Genomic DNA, 16371 nt, shown 5'->3' with positions numbered 1-16371 from the left:
CCTGTTTATTTCCAAGTGTATTTTTCTTTCTAGAAAAGGACAATATGTTTAATTTTAGCCTAGAAAGAAAATAAATATTAAAACCTTAAAGCATGGGAGAATGACATTAAAATCCAAGATATTAATCCTATATTTTTTCATATATATAATTTTATATCTAAACATAGAGGGGAATATTTTATTTTATTTACTTACTTTTCCCAGAGTGCTGAAAATGATATTTGCACTCATTCCACTTTAAGTTCAAGCAAATATGTTCTGCAGACATGTCTATGGTTGTAAGACTAGCTTTACATGGTTTTAAAGTCATCTATTAGGGCTGGGCGGTTTCGTTCATTAATTTTGTATATCGTTTTTTTTCCTTTAATTTCCCATATACGAAACGATATCAAACTTTTTTCCAAACCCGGAAGTGTATTTTCAAAATCGAAACAGCATGCGCCAAATATTTTTGTATTTCCATCCATTTTGGAAATACGTAAGATGCTTGCTGGGAGCTCTCCTCTCTCTCCTCTCCTTAGCCAGTCAGAGCCTGAAAGAGGAGGAGGAGGAGGAGAGGGCGGGGAAGGCGCCGGCTGAGCAAGCGAGTGAGAGGGCGAGCGACCCTCAGCAGGAAGGCGGCCCCGTCCCTCCTTCCTCACCTTTGCGGTGGGTGTGCTTCGGAGGAGCCGGGCCCGACTCGGCGGCAGCGCTTGAGGGCCCGCCAGAGTGAGTGCCTGCCTTCCCTCCTTTCCCTTCCTCTTTTCTTTCTTCTCCTTTCCCTCCTCTTGGTGGAGAGAGAGAGAGAGAGCCCGCAGGACTCAGGAGGGTGGGACGGAGCTGGGAGCAGCGGGGAGGCTCAGTCTGTTTGCCTTGTGGCTCTTTTTGGCAAGCATTTTCTGCCAAATATTTTTTTTATTATTAAAAAAAAATTAAATTAAAAATATTGAAAAAATATTGGAAAAACATTTCATTGATGCTTTGCGCATGCGCAACCGCGGGCGCCATCTTTACAAAACGTTTTGTAAATATTAACGAAATTTCGTAAATACCAAACCTTTTTTTATGGAAAATTTCGGATATATTTTTAAATACAAAACGCTGAGGCACCCTAAAAACGAAACGATATTAGAAACAATTTTTTTGTTGTTACCCAGGCCTATCATCTATATATGCACCTAGAGATGAATTCCTCTCCACAATGGGGTGTTAATGCATTTGAACTAAAAATTCCAGAACCCAGTTGTCCCAAAATGTAACTTTTCTAAATTCTGCTCCCTGCTAGGTTTTTTGAAGTCTTATTCAACCTTATTAACACATTTGATTCCTTCCTTCCCCTCACCACTTCATATAAGATACTCAAGGGCATGTTCATGGATTCATTTTCATAACAGACGTATCAAGCAGCAGCGATAGTTTATTGCCTAAGATGAACTGAAGAAGCATCTACACTGTAGAATTAATGCAGTTCAGCACCACTTTAACTGCCATGGCTCAATGCTATGGAATCCTGAGAGATACAGTTTTTCAAGGCCTTTAGTTCAAAGAGGGCTGGTGCCCCACCAAATTACAGTCTCAGAATCTCCTAGCACTGGGCCATGTCATTTAAAGTGGCATCAAACTACATTACTTCTACAGTGTAGATGCACCCCAAGAGACTTATTGATAACTTGAATCTTAAAAGAGTAATTTTGGGTCCCATAGAGGGAAAAGGGCAGGATATAAATTCAACCAGCCATCTAACCAGTTAATAATTGATCCAAAAGAGGTCTAGCACCAAGACATAAACACAACTCAATCTTCCATCTCACATTCCCTAGCAATTTATATATATCCCGTCAATATCAGAGGTGGCACTGAATTGCAGTTTAACTAGGACTTGTTCTGGCTCTTCTACTGTTTTGCTTCAGGGAATGTCCCAGAATTCTACTACTATTGAAGATACAGAGAGAGTATAATGAAATACAGACACAAACCCCTTTGACCATACTATAGCCCAGGCATGGGAAAACTTTGGCTCTCTAGGTGTTTTGGACTTCAACTCCCATAATTCCTAACAGTCCCAAGCCCTTTCCTTTTCCCCCTCAGCCGCTTAAGTGGCTGAGGGGGAAAGGAAGGGGCTTGGAACTGTTAGGAATTGTGGGAGTTGAAGTCCCAAACACCTAGAGGGCCCAAGTTTGCTCATGCCTGCTATAGCCACACTTGAACCCAGGCACTATTTTGGAAACAGCTTCCTTCAATGTCCCACTGATTTCAAAGGGAGAATCAGTCACTTTTTAATGGGTATAACTTTTTGCATTTTCTTTAAAATTGAACAACATGTTTTTGGGCTTGTTATTCCCCCAGGCCCTTAGATGTGCCAAATTTCACTTGCCAGATAATGGAAATGAAAACGAATAAGGGTAACTGAAACAAATTAATGACTCCCTGATTGCTAGTGAAACAAATATAATTCTAAGAAATGAGTAATGAAACACATGGAACTCTTCATAACAAAAATAAATTGCAAGGAAATGAAACATTTTGAAAAATGAAACAGTGGACATGTCAGTCCAGATTCAGCTATTAAGCATCTTCTGGTATATTTGCTGACTGTTGTTTCCTCTCGCAGCCCCTGCTGAGTTAGTACTGGATCTGTTTTATCTTTTTCCTAGAACAAAGGTAGGGAACTTTAGGTCTTCTGCATGTTTTGGCCTCCACACTTATTAGCCCCACCCAGCATGGGGTTGCAGAACTGTAGTCCAAAACATCTGGGTTAGGAAAAGTTCCCATCTATTGAAATGGTGTTGATCTGTGGTTGAATAGCAATAACAAAAGGATTTTAGGGAGGCAAAAACCCTCTGCCTCATGAAGAAGTCTTACGAATGTTCATGTGGCTAATTTAAACTTCATTGAGTTGAGTGGAATTTAATGGAACAGTGCTGTATTGCCCCTGTGAATATAATTATCAATATATTCTATTTTATTTATTTACTTTTATCCTGCCTTCTTTCTATGCGGAATCCAAGGCAGCCTAGTAAAAAGTAAAGGTAAAGGTTTCTCCTGATATTAAGTTTAATCGTGTCAGATTCTGGAGGATGGTGCTCATCTCTACTTCTAAGCCGAAGAGTTAGCGTTGTCCGTAGACAAGGACATGTGGCTGGCATGACCACATGGAGCGCCATTACCTTCCTGCAGAAGCAGTACCTATTGATCTACTCACATTTGCATGTTTTCGAAGTGCTAAGTTGGCAGAAGCTGTGGGTAACAGTGGGAGCCCACCCTGCTCCCTGGATTCAAACCACCAACCTTTCGGTCAGCAAGTTCAGCAGCACAGCGGTTTAACCCACTGCACCAAGGGGCCTAAAGCAGCCTACAACATTTTAAAAAACAGAATACAGTTAAAACAAGATTTATGCAAAAGATTAAATGAAATCATAAGTTCAATTAAAAGCAGAAGTAAATGTAAAATCATGAATTGTAATAAAGCAATGAAAAACACAACTCCACTAAAAGTCCTTTTCCGTTATATCGATTTTAAACCAAATATGAATATTTTAATATTTTAGTATTGATATTTAAGATTTTATTTGTTTTACACTTTGATTTCCAGTATTTTAAACAGACCATGTGGAAGATGTCATACCAAAAATTCAGGCCCCATCTACACTGCTATATATTGCAGTTTGAAACTGCATTATATAGGCAGTGTAGAGTCATATAATGCAGTTTAATTGCATTGTACATGGGGTCAAAAGCAACCAGTGGTCATTGGTAGGTTACTTTGATAGAAGGTGTGATAGAAGGTTTTACATGTGATAGAAGGTTTTACAGTACCATACTGTCAGCATGTCAGGAGACTAGCCAGGTTTAACAAACGCCACTTTGTGGGATGTGTTCCACATGAGTTTTATGCCACTGTGTGTGCATGTGTATGTGTATCAGTATCATTTAACGCACTATCTGATGCATGGGTTGTTTTTTCCCACTGCTTTCTTTGTTTTGTTTTGTTTTTTTCTAAAATTAAGTGCATGGAAAAAAGATAAATAGAAATGAATGATCAAGAGCCAGACAGGATTTTGTACCATGCAATGGAATAAATAGTATTTTATATATATGGAAAATTCAATGTGTTTTTGGCCTGCATAAATAGGAGTATAGTGTCTAGAGATCCAGGGAAGTCACTGGAATTGACAGGAGATGTTAACAAGCTGGAATGAGTCCAGAGAAGGGAAACTAAAATGATCAAGGGCCTGGAGAAGAAGCCCTATGAGGAGCAGCTTAAACAGCTTAAACAGCTAGGCATGTTTAACATGCAGAAGAGAAGGCTGAGAGGAGACATTATAACCATGTATAAATGTGTGAGGGGAAGTCATAGGGAGGAGAGAGCAAGCTTGTTTTATGCTGTTCTGGAAACTAGAGCACAGAATAATGGCTTCAAACTACATGAAAGAAGATTCCACTGAAAAATAGGAAGAACTTCCTAAGTGTGAGAGCTGTTCAGGAGTGGAACTCTCTGCTCTGGAGTGTAGTGGAGGCTCCTTCTTTAGAAGCTTTTAGACAAAGGTTGGATGGCCACATGTTGGAGATGTTTTGAATGCAATTTTCCTGCTTCTTGGCAGGGGTTGGACTGGATGGCCCATGAGGTCTCTCCCAACTCTATAATTCTATGATATATGTTTCAAAACAAGTCTTTTTGTTAGTGAAAACACTCAAATGCTCAATGTAGTCCATTTCTGCGGAACACAAATGTCCACAGGGCAGTGAATAGGTCTGGTTTTGTTTTGCAAGGTGAATAATGTGAATCCCTTTAAGTCCTTTGCCTGGTCTTCTTGCCCATCCAATAGATGTCCTGACATGAACTCACTTCTTCAGTCAGGTGAAGAGAACCGTGAGAGTACCATTCTTTTAAATGAGTTCACAATGGCTCTGAGAGAGAGTGGGATTTCAAGAGCCTGTTTTTCAACTTTCAGTCAACCGAGAAACCTTTTCCCAGCTTCTCAATAGTGCACCCCCCCCCCCCAGTCCTTCTTTTTAAAATGGAAATTTAAATCCCAGACAAATCCAGAGCTGTTTGTTAGATATGACACCACCACCTCTGGACCTTACTCCTTTCCTGATTCATTTCATTCACAGTTCATTCTGGAATTTGAAGCAATGTTATTTCCTGTCCAGCTGGAGGGCAGCTGAGGTTACAAAAGTGCCTTGATTAATAGGCTGCACTTCAGATTTTTTGCAATTGAGTGCCAAACAACTGGGAAGAGGAAACTAGGATGGGAGGGAGGGTTCCCCCTCGTCACATTTCTTTGCACACAAACGCAAATGCAACTCCTCCAATATCCTCATCATAAGACAGTCATTAGCAGAGTCATGAACATAGAGCTCAAATACTCAGAATGGGGTAAATTTCAGTTATTTTTGCCGCTTTCTTCCACCTTCATGAACAATAAAGACTGAATCTCCCTTGTTCAAAATGCTTTGGAGCAGAAAATTTTTGGAATATCTGTATTTGCATATATGTACATTTAGAGATGGAACCCAGCTCTAGGCATGTAATTGATTTTTGACTCATATACAGATAGGTAATAGGTAAAGGTTTCCCCACCCACCCCTGACATTAAGTCTAGTCATGTCTAATTGTGGGAGGTGGTGCTCATCTCCATTTCTAAGCTGAAGAGCTGGTGTTGTCCATAGACTCCTTCAAGGTCACATGGCCAGCACCGTTATCTTCCCGCTGAAGTGGTACCTATTGATCTACTCACATTTGCCTGTTTTCGAACTGGTAGGTTGGCAGAAGCTGGGGCTAACAGTGGGAGTTCACCTTGCTCCTCATATTTGAACTGCCAACCTTTCAGACAGTAAGTTCAGCAGCTCAGCAGTTTAACCAACTGCTCCACCGAGGCCTCCCCATAAACACATAGCCTGAAGTTAATTTTATACAACATTTTGAATGATTTTGTGCATGAAACAAAATTTGTGTACATTAAAGCCACAGAAAGCAAAAGTGTCACTGTTCTCAGTCACACGTGTGATTTTGAAGTATTTCAGAATTTTGGATAAAGGATGCTCAACCTGTACTTATTACTACTAGTAGTAATCCCAATGACTTTGAGAAAGGAAAACAACTGGACTGACAAAACATCAGCATGAAACAGTCATAGAAACATCACAATAACATTACAAAAATGAAGTGCTTAGAACACACTACATTATCTAATGATAGGAGAGAGATTTCCAAGATTATTGGATTAAAACTCCCAAGTAATAATATCAATAGACAATAATATCAGGACATTTGTAGACTCTGTGTTCAAAACTAGCAGCTGTTCACACGCAGTGCCTGTTTGTCCTGGCTACATTAAATAAAAACTAATATCCTTGTGCCTTTGCATTAGTTTACTGGTCTTAGCCAAGAGAAATGTGGGTTAAAAATCAAAAGAAAAGAAATCTCCCCCTCTTCCTCCTCCTCATCTTCTTCTCCTTCTTCTTTGGTTCAAGCTGTAGCCTGGGATTAATCAAGTGCTGTTAACTTGAAACCTGCAAGAGGAGGGGGGAAGCAGGAGAGTGTTTGCATGTGTGTGAGAAAGAACAGTTTGAGAACATCCAGGATGGGAGGCTTTGAAAGGTACATTTCTCCATGGAGTTTGTCAATCTGAGGTCAGAAGTTGCAAAGCTGTTTCACGCTGAAGCAAGACGAAACCTCCTCCGTATGCCAGAACAATGATGTGTGTGGCTTTTATTCTTCCTGGAGTCTGAGGAGTTTTCCTCTCCAGCCCTGGCAGCAGTCTTGTGGAGGATGCCTGTGCTGGAGAGGTTTTTCAGCCTGTCAGACATGGGAAGGCGTTGGGGGGTTGAGGAAGACCTGGTGCCCTTGTCCCCGGGCAACCGCCCTGCCTGGCATCGGGGGACCCTGGCTTGGGAGTTGCCCAAGATGTTCAGGATGGTGAAGCTCATTTGGAAATCCAAAAGTGAGCTCCAAGAGACAAAGCAGAAGAGCCTTCTGGAAAGTGGCAGCGGTCCAAATATTTTACCAGGTAAATTAAAAATGTGTAGGTTGTGTGAGTGCATTTCTAATCCTCTTGAAAAGCAAACAAGGCAATAACATATTTCCTGAACCAAGGAAGCATGGCTATGAATAGTACATAAGTTCTTTGCCTCTTGTGAGATTAGGAAATTTTAGGTATTTTGGAGTTGTAATGCAGGATCAACTTGACAGTTTCCTTTTAAAATTTGAAGCACTGTTCTGGAGTTCTTCTTTGATCATGGATCATGGGATTTTAATGTTTATGCTAGGATGATTTTATGCTGAATGTTTAAATTTTATGTATGTCCTTTGTTTAATGGTTTTAATTGATTTTAAGTTCATAGTGATATGTACAGTAGTAATTTGTTATTATGATTTCTTTGTGTACTGTATGTTGGCATTGAATTGTTGCCATTGGTATGTTGTAAACTTCCTTGAGTCCCGCCAAATGTGAGAAAAGTGGTATATAAATACAGTAAATCATAAAAGAAATAAATACATTTGAAATGTCTATTATTTTTGAAAAATCAAAAAGTTTTTCATGTATCATTAAGCTGCAAATGTTTGGTGACTTTCCTAGGAGTAAACTTTACAAAAGTTAATAAGAGTTTCTTGTGGGATTATACGATAAATTATATACTTTGAAATAATCTGTGAGGTTTTGGATAATAGTTTCAGAGTCAAGAGAGAATGTTCTGTCTTGACCTTCATATATACCCACAGGACCTCAGGGTGAGGATATGTTGCGAGGCCATTCGGATTATTATTCAACAGCTTTGAAAGGCTGTGATTCTTCCAGTCTCCTATAAAATGTTCTGCCATCAAAGAAGGGTAAATGTGCAGTGAAAAAACTGATTTTAAATATTAAAGGCACAGTACAGTCTTTATGAAAGATCAACCAAACCCACCAGCTTCAATAAGAGATAGGTACATGCTTCCTATGTTTCTGTTGAAATCAGAAGTTGAAAGTGATCAACTTTATTTATAATAGTATCACTTCTTTTCTTTTAAAGTATTTTTTCATTAAAAAAATTAAAGGAGTAGGGAGGTATGAAAGTCAAAATAAATACTTCAGACTTCAGAATCACATGCTTTCTGGTTTGAGGGCTTGTTTTATTTTGGAAATAGATACGTTGAGTTCTTCTGCATTTCTGGATATGTTACTTTTAGTGCAAAAGAGAGAGAGATGTTACTCTTTTTTGCAAACATGTTGAATGTGTTTTCCCACCTGTGTGTATCTTTTAGTCAAAGGAAAATCCTGTGAAATGCATAAGGTCACCAGCAGACAACATCAAGACACAAATAAATTAGAAACAAATCATAACATAATGTTGTATACTCCTTTGGATGTCTATATATTTATAAATAGATATTTAAAAAGACAAAAACTAGTGTTATTCAGACAATGTAGCCCTACTAACGTGACTGAAATACTTTACTGATAATTTTTGATGATGTGAAAATTTGGCCACTTGAACTGTTTTAAATTGATTACTGTATATACTCAAGTATAAGCCAAGTTTTTCAGCCCCTTTTTAGGTTGAAAAAGCCCCCCCCCCCCAGCTTATACGCGAGTCAAAATTATTTTACTCTGTTATTATTATTATTATTATTATCATTACATTTATTATTTTACTTTATTTATTATTATTAGTTATTTTACTCTATTATTACTGTTATTATTACAATTCAATTATTTTACTGTGTTATTTTTATTACATTTATTATTGGAAGGATATATAAGCATATTTACACTGAAGAAGGTTAGAATAATGGTTTAATTAGAGTTGGACAGTCTTATCTTAAATTATAATTTTATCTAAATATTCAAAAACATTTAACCTACTGATGTCTCAATTAATGTAATTTTATTGGTATCTGTTTTTATTTTGAAATTTACCAGTAGCTGCTGTATTTCACACCCTTGGCTTATACTTGAGATAATACATTTTCCCAGTTTTTATGGTAAAATTAGGTGCCTCAGCTTATACTTGAGTAAATACAGTATATTGGCAATTAAGAAAATATACAGCATTTCTTTCTAGATATAAATTTTGTGTCATCCATATGCAACTAAATAAAAAACCTGCCCCAAAGTTAATTGCATTTTCAAATCACTGTTCCTCATTATACTTATTTTTTCTGTTATGTTGTCTAATGTGCATATTTTGAGCACATTTTTTTCCTTAAAAAGTTTCAATGTATACAGCAAAAGGGGAGAGGAGGAAAAACAGGACATTTTCTGCAATATATATTTTATGCAGTTCTCACAAATACGTACATGCATATTTTAATTGTTAAATTGCATTACAAAGATCAAAGAAGTATGAACACTAAGGAATAATTGTTTTTGTTTGTGAATTAACTGAGGAAATGCCAAAATTGCTACATTCTCATGACAACATGAGGATTTTTGACAACATTAAGATTTTGAAGTTTTAAAAAATCTCATATTCTGATTCCCAACAAGCTATTTGAGGATGTTCTAATATGTAAATATATTATTGGTTCCTCCAAGGGTGGGAGGTGGATGGAAAGGGCTTCAAAATAAGAATGTGAGCTCCTCATTTGAATTCTCATTTGAGTTCTGTCACACACAAATGAAATTTTCCTTCAGTCCCCAATTTTCCAGCAATACAGTAACTTAAAACTTCATTTAGAAATGCAGTATGGTCATCCAAAGAAAAGAGGAAGGCAAAATTACATAAGCGATGCAAAACAGCAAATATTGACCTTCTAGGTTTGAATTATTTTCTATGTCACTCTCTCCAATGCTAGAAGTTTGGGGACTGAAAGAAAGAGAGAGAGTCTGATTTCCTGTCCTCATTTTACCACTACCACATAAAGTTGCACCCCAAGAATCCTCCCTCTTTGCTCCCCAGCATGCCCTCTTTTCTTTTCTTTTCTTTTCTTTTCTTTTTTTTCCTTTTTTTTCATTTTTACCAACCAGAGAGAGCAAGAACATTACTATCTTGTGGCAGTTCAGAGAAATAAATAACAGCAGTAACTTCTTCCACCCACTCTCTCCCTCCCCCACGATGATATAATAGATGCTATAGCCAACAAAAGGTTATGGTATGGAGATGCCACATTGGCTACTCCACAGTGTTTTGGTCTCAAAAGAGAGATCTTGGGTAGGATGTGCTTGGCAAAATACTAGTGTAAGTGACCAGTCATACGTCAAAATTATTTATTTATTGTGTCAGGAGCAAACCAAAATAATGATATGCTGCCATTTTGAATCATTGAGAAAAATCTATCTATGGAGGGTCCAGGGTGAGTCAAGGAGTTTTCTATATTAATTTTGGAAAAATTGCTTCTGCTCCATATGACACTTTGGTGAATGAGGAGAGATTGACTAGCTAGGTAGCTGCTGCCAAGCAGCTGTGCTGCTTTGGCATTAATAATCAACCCATGGGGAGGGATTAAATATTGTGTTTAACTTTGTTTAATAAAGTAGGGATGATAAAAGAAGGACTAATGTCAGCCGTCAGAGACTCAGGACTATATCCTTGACTTTGCAGCCTGGAAGCAATTTGTATTCGAATGACTTTCAAGTAGAAGTGTTTCCAAAGAGGTTATTTTGGGTAAAGGACCAAGCTGTGTATGATTTCTAAAATCATTTGCCTAGGAGGAGGAAAGGGAAAATTGCACAGCATTTTGAAGTTTTGTGGGGCAATTATCAGATGAATGTTGAGGAGAATGGATCTCTTTGAGAGAGACATGAGCTAATTCTTCATCAACCACATTTTGTGGGCAAGTGGTATTGGAAAGTATTAGAAAAGCTGCTGGCACAGTAAAAATAATATTGCCATCTATTTGTCACAACTAGAAAACAGCTGGTCCTGTGAATTCAGTAAAATATGGTTCACTCTAGAACCTCGCATATGTTGGCGACATATGTGTATCCATATAGAAAGGATACATACTGTGTTATTTGGAAAGACCACATTTAAACAGAAGGGTGTGCATAATTAACAGGTTCCAATTGATTTCAGAAATCTCATCTCTTCAGATCTGTGGACCAATGAAAACTGAAAAACACTGTTTTCCAACATCTGAAAGATGGTCTTGTCCAGCAATAAAACTTGATTGGCCATTATGTTTAATAGTGAACCAGGCAAGGATAAAACTAAGAATTCTGATCAAAGGTCTTCTAATGAAGGAGCAATTGATCCACAGACTTCCTTTTCTAGAAAAAGGTATGACAGGGTGGAGAAAAGTCATAGGCTTTTGAAAAATTGCATGGCAGGATATCCACAGGAAGAAAAAAAAATCATGCTCTTAGATCACACTTAACGTACGTCAATGATCTGGGATGTGGTGTTGCAAACCCTAGGCATCATAACAATTCTCCAAATACTGTACATATCAAATAAAAGATCCAAAACTGTTACATACAACAATGGGGAAATGCTCCAGTGATCCTGTAAAGCAGAATTTCATTGGCTAAATCCCAGTATAACAAAGGAGCTTTTATTTCTGTGTTCTTCAATACAGAACATGTTGAATTATTTGTCTGGCAAATGCATTCTATACGACAGCAACCATCTCCTGTGTCTCTTTGCCTTCATTCAGAAGTGGCTCCCTCCCTCTCTCTGTCTCTCTTCTTTCCTGCTTTTATGGCATGACTTGGCACCTTTCTGTGTTGAAAATGAGAGGGAGACACACAGTCACTTCAAATGCTGTTCCATACAATAAGGATACAGAAGCGTGTACTTGCTACTTTATTTTTCAGATGCCTTCAGGAAGTCTCAGTAGCCTCTCCCTTTTCCTGTAGATCTTTTAAGTGCACTAGAGAATGTAGGTTTTCCAAAAATTACATTCTGGCACAAATAACTCTAAGTTTCATCTCATGACTAAAATTCTTTAACATTTAATAAAAACTGTTACCAACCTAGATTGAAATAAATTCCATTAAATCTCAGAAGAAACCTATTTTATTTAGTTATTTATTATTTATTTGCCATATTTGTATACCACTCTTCTCAACCCCGAAGGGGACTCAGGGTGGTTCAAACTTAACATTTAAAGTTCTTTGCTTTGTAGTCTCCCAATAATACCAAAATCAAAATAGAGTAGTTAATATGAGTTCTATTAGTAATAAGCAATTAACCTACAGACATGCATCATACTTGTTGGAAATAAATCCTTGGAATACTATCAAACATTTTCTGAAAGATCAACTGACTCCTTACCCCAGGGGTTCTCAAACTGTGCTCCATGGCGCCCTTGGGACTCCACAAATGATAGTGATGGGCTCCATGGCACCATGCTGCTTCCTGCTGCCTCCTCTTTCCTCCTCCTGAGAAATGCAGGGAAATTAAAGTTTTGAGCTGCCAGAAACAGCAGCAGCAGTATCCTCCCAGGTACAGACCTTTTTCCTCCTGCATCCCTCAGTGCCCAGACTCTCTTTCTTGTCACCCACTCTCCCAGGAGCTTTCTTTGCTTCCAAACCCCTATTTTCTTCCCACTGCTCAGGGAGTGCTTTCATTGTTTTTTTCCTGCATGGCAGAAGGGTGTTGGCAGAACTACTTAATGCCTTCTTTGCCTCGGTCTTCTCACAAAAAGAGAGTCTTCAACCTCAGCAAGATGGAGTGGATGAGGGATTGGAGGACATCCAACCCCAAATTGGGAAAGAAGTCGTCCAGGAATACCTGGCCGCTCTTAATGAGTTCAAGTCCCCAGGGCCAGATCAACTACACCCCAGAGTATTGAAGGAACTAGCGGAAGTCATTTCGGAACCATTGGCAACCATCTTTGAGAGTTCTTGGAGAACGGGAGAAGTTCCAGCAGATTGGAGGAGGGCCAATGTGGTCCCAATCTTCAAGAAGGGAAAAAAGGATGACCCAAACAACTACCGTCCGGTCAGCCTCACGTCGATACCGGGCAAGATTCTGGAAAAGATTGTTAAGGAAGTGGTCTGCAAACACTTAGAAACAAATGCAGTCATCGCTAATAGTCAACATGGATTTATCAAAAACAAGTCATGCCAGACTAATCTGATCTCTTTCTTCGATAGAGCTACAAGCTGGGTAGATGCGGGGAATGCCGTGGATGTAGCGTACCTGGATTTCAGTAAGGCCTTCGACAAGGTCCCCCATGACCTTCTGGCAAGGAAACTAGTCCAATGTGGGCTAGGCAAAACTACGGTGAGGTGGATCTGTAATTGGTTAAGTGGACGAACACAGAGAGTGCTCACTAATGCTTCCTCTTCATCTTGGAAAGAAGTGACAAGTGGAGTGCCGCAGGGTTCCGTCCTGGGCCCGGTCCTGTTCAACATCTTTATTAATGACTTAGAGGAAGGGCTAGAAGGCATGATCATCAAGTTTGCAGACGACACCAAATTGGGAGGGATAGCCAATAGTCCAGAGGACAGGAGCAGAATTCAAAACGATCTTGACAGATTAGAGAGATGGGCCAAAACTAACAAAATGAAGTTCAACAGTGACAAATGCAAGATACTCCACTTTGGCAGAAAAAATGAAATGCAAAGATACAGAATGGGTGACGCCTGGCTCGAGAGCAGTACGTGTGAAAAAGATCTTGGAGTCCTCGTGGACAACAAGTTAAACATGAGCCAACAATGTGATGTGGCGGCAAAAAAAGCCAATGGGATTTTGGTCTGCATCAATAGGAGCATAGTGTCTAGATCTAAGGAAGTAATGCTACCCCTCTATTCTGCTTTGGTTAGACCACATCTGGAATATTGTGTCCAATTCTGGGCACCACAATTCAAGAGAGATATTGACAAGCTGGAATGTGTCCAGAGGAGGGCGACTAAAATGATCAAGGGTCTAGAGAACAAGCCCTATGAGGAACGGCTTAGGGAACTGGGCATGTTTAGCCTGAAGAAGAGAAGGCTGAGAGGAGACATGATAGCCATGTATAAATATGTGAGAGGAAGCCACAGGGAGGAGGGAGCAAGCTTGTTTTCTGCTTCCTTGGAGACTAGGACGCGGAACAATGGCTTCAAACTACAAGAGAGGAGATTCCATCTGAACATTAGGAAGAACTTCCTGACTGTGAGAGCCGTTCAGCAGTGGAACTCTCTGCCCCGGAGTGTGGTGGAGGCTCCTTCTTTGGAAGCTTTTAAGCAGAGGCTGGATGTCCATCTGTCAGGGGTGATTTGAATGCAATATTCCTGCTTCTTGGCAGGGGGTTGGACTGGATAGCCCATGAGGTCTCTTCCAACTCTTTGATTCTATGATTCTATGATTCCATTTTTAGGCATTTCCTTCAGACAAAATGACTTCTTTGGCTGAGTCAGGTGGCCTCAATGGCAAGAGCCCAGTCATCATGGTTTCCCATCCATAATGGGACCATGCAGCAGCCTATCACTGCTCCTCCTCCCCTATTCGGCATCACGGTTGAATCTTTTTGATTTTCCTTGTTTTCTTGATTCTTTTTATTTAGTGGGACTAACTGGGAGTTGGAGATGTGCAGGATGGGTGGGTGGGGTACGCGTGCATGCGTTTGGAGGCTTGGAGAGTTTTAGCTTTTCCTCTTTCCCTTCCTCTCCATCAGAAAATACTTCCTCTACCGACAGAAGGGGAAAGAATGCAAAAAGAATAGTATCTTAACTCAGAAGAAACCCCCTACAAGAAGAAATGAGGTTCTAGTAGGATCATAAAGAACAAAAGGACTCCAGAGATGGAGAGCAAAATGGGTAAAACAGTGGAGGGGGGGGGGGGGTTAAAATGCAGAGTTTTTTTAATCCAGGACTAAATGAAGGATATAAGGACAAACAATGCCTAAAATGATGGAAAGGGGAGCCTGGGAAGTCCCTCCACTCCACAATGAGCTGGATAGGGTGCTTCCTTAACCCCATTGCTGAAACCCAGGCTCCCTTGAAGGAAAGAAAGGAAAGAATCCCAGGAATGGAATGGGGAGCCTCATACATTCCCCATTGTCATCAGTGGGCCTGATCTAGCCATATTTTGGGGGTGTGGACCAAAAAAAAAGCTATCCTGCTACCTGCCCATTTTCGGGAGGCACACAAAAATGGATACTGGGGTCTACGGGTATCCAGCCAGCAAAAATGGATCAAGGTTCAGCTGAAATGCACAAGCCTATTGGATTATATGATCCTGGGATATAGGGCAGTGTTGATCCAGCCTGAGAGTCAACTTTTGCATGTGTACGTATTTTTTGAAGAAAGCTTTTAGATATAACTTCAGCCTTCAAGGACAATATTACAGCATTAGAACTCTCTTTAACAAAAACAATTATAAGTATTCCAAAAATTACTGGTTCCGGAATACATTGTTTTTAAAATGTGTTGCTATAGGCCACAGCAACGTGTGTCGGGGCACAGCTAGTGTTATTATATTATCGATGTTTAATATTTTATTTTTTATGTCTAAATGTTCTTTTATGTTTTAATTTGATTAGGTTAATGTATAGTATGGAAACTGCTTTGAGTTCCCTTAGGGGGAGAAAAGTGGTATGTAAACAGGCCTGTAGCAAGGGGGGGGGGGGGTTAGAGGTTCAACCCCCCCCCCCCGAAATGTTTTAGATTTTTTTTTAAAAAAAACTGGTTTATTCATGAATTTTAACTGGTTAACCAAATCCCCATGCTAAGTCTATGAGATGCAAAAAAATTAAGAGTCCCTCCAGAACTGCAAGCACTGTCTCAAGCAAATATTGACAATTTATGTCATTACTTGCAGCAATAGCCGATGTAGTGAGGCAACCAAGTTGGGGTATGTGTGTTGAATGCTCTCATTAAGGAGGCCAGACTTGGTGAAGGTGGTTGACAGGGGCGGAGCTGCAGGCTATTGAAGGCTGCTTTGCCCCCTGCTATGCTCTTTGCTTCAGCGTGAACTAGGAGGCAGGTTTCAACCCCCCCAAAAAAAATTCAACCCCCCTCCCCAAATTTCAACCCCTCCCGAAATTTTTTTCTGGCTGTGTGCCTGTATGTAAATGTAATAAATACATAAATAATATTGAATACTCCAGTAACATTGGTACTTTTTGTTATTCTGTAATTCCACACGGCAGTATTTAGGATTAAAAAGAGTTAAGTGGCCAAACCAGCACTCTTTATAAAATGGCAGCATTTATGTTGCACGATGCAACAGAGAGCTGGATGTTTCAGATTGATAAAACACTGTTTCTTTCAGCTTTCCAGACTGTGATTCTCTCTTGAGTCAGACACAAATTAAAAGCTCTTAGGAGAGAACAAACAGACTGTAAACCAAATGCTATTTAGATAGAACTGAAAGCTGTGTTTGCCAACAAGAATTGCCTCATGTGGTAAATGTCCTTGCAGAGAGTTAAATCAGTGTGTTGTTTTTTGTAGCAACTTTGTTAAATCAAATAGGTTATTGTGCTGGACAGAAATGGATTCACATCATACACATATTCCTATTTTTGTTATCTTGAAA

The 16371-nt window shown here is 39.4% G+C and overlaps 1 protein-coding gene across 4 annotated transcripts in view; it reads left to right on the top strand.

The window, feature by feature from the left end:
- PDE7B (phosphodiesterase 7B) overlaps positions 1-16371 on the top strand; it is a 231040-nt gene that overhangs the window by 136578 nt on the left and 78091 nt on the right. The window contains exon 1 of one of the 4 annotated variants that reach the window (XM_060753414.2): positions 6496-6992. The exons of the other annotated variants lie outside the window; for them this stretch is intronic. Coding sequence (XP_060609397.2) covers positions 6755-6992 — 238 coding nt within the window. The 5' untranslated portion in view covers positions 6496-6754. Of the gene's footprint in view, positions 1-6495; positions 6993-16371 lie in introns of those variants that run through there. 4 annotated transcript variants of the gene reach the window in all.

Source organism: Anolis sagrei, chromosome 1 (genome assembly GCF_037176765.1).
Source record: "Anolis sagrei isolate rAnoSag1 chromosome 1, rAnoSag1.mat, whole genome shotgun sequence".
NCBI classification, from domain to species: Eukaryota; Metazoa; Chordata; class Lepidosauria; order Squamata; family Dactyloidae; genus Anolis; species Anolis sagrei.
Note: the sequence above shows the minus strand (reverse complement) of the source record. Positions and strands in the feature narration are given on the sequence as shown.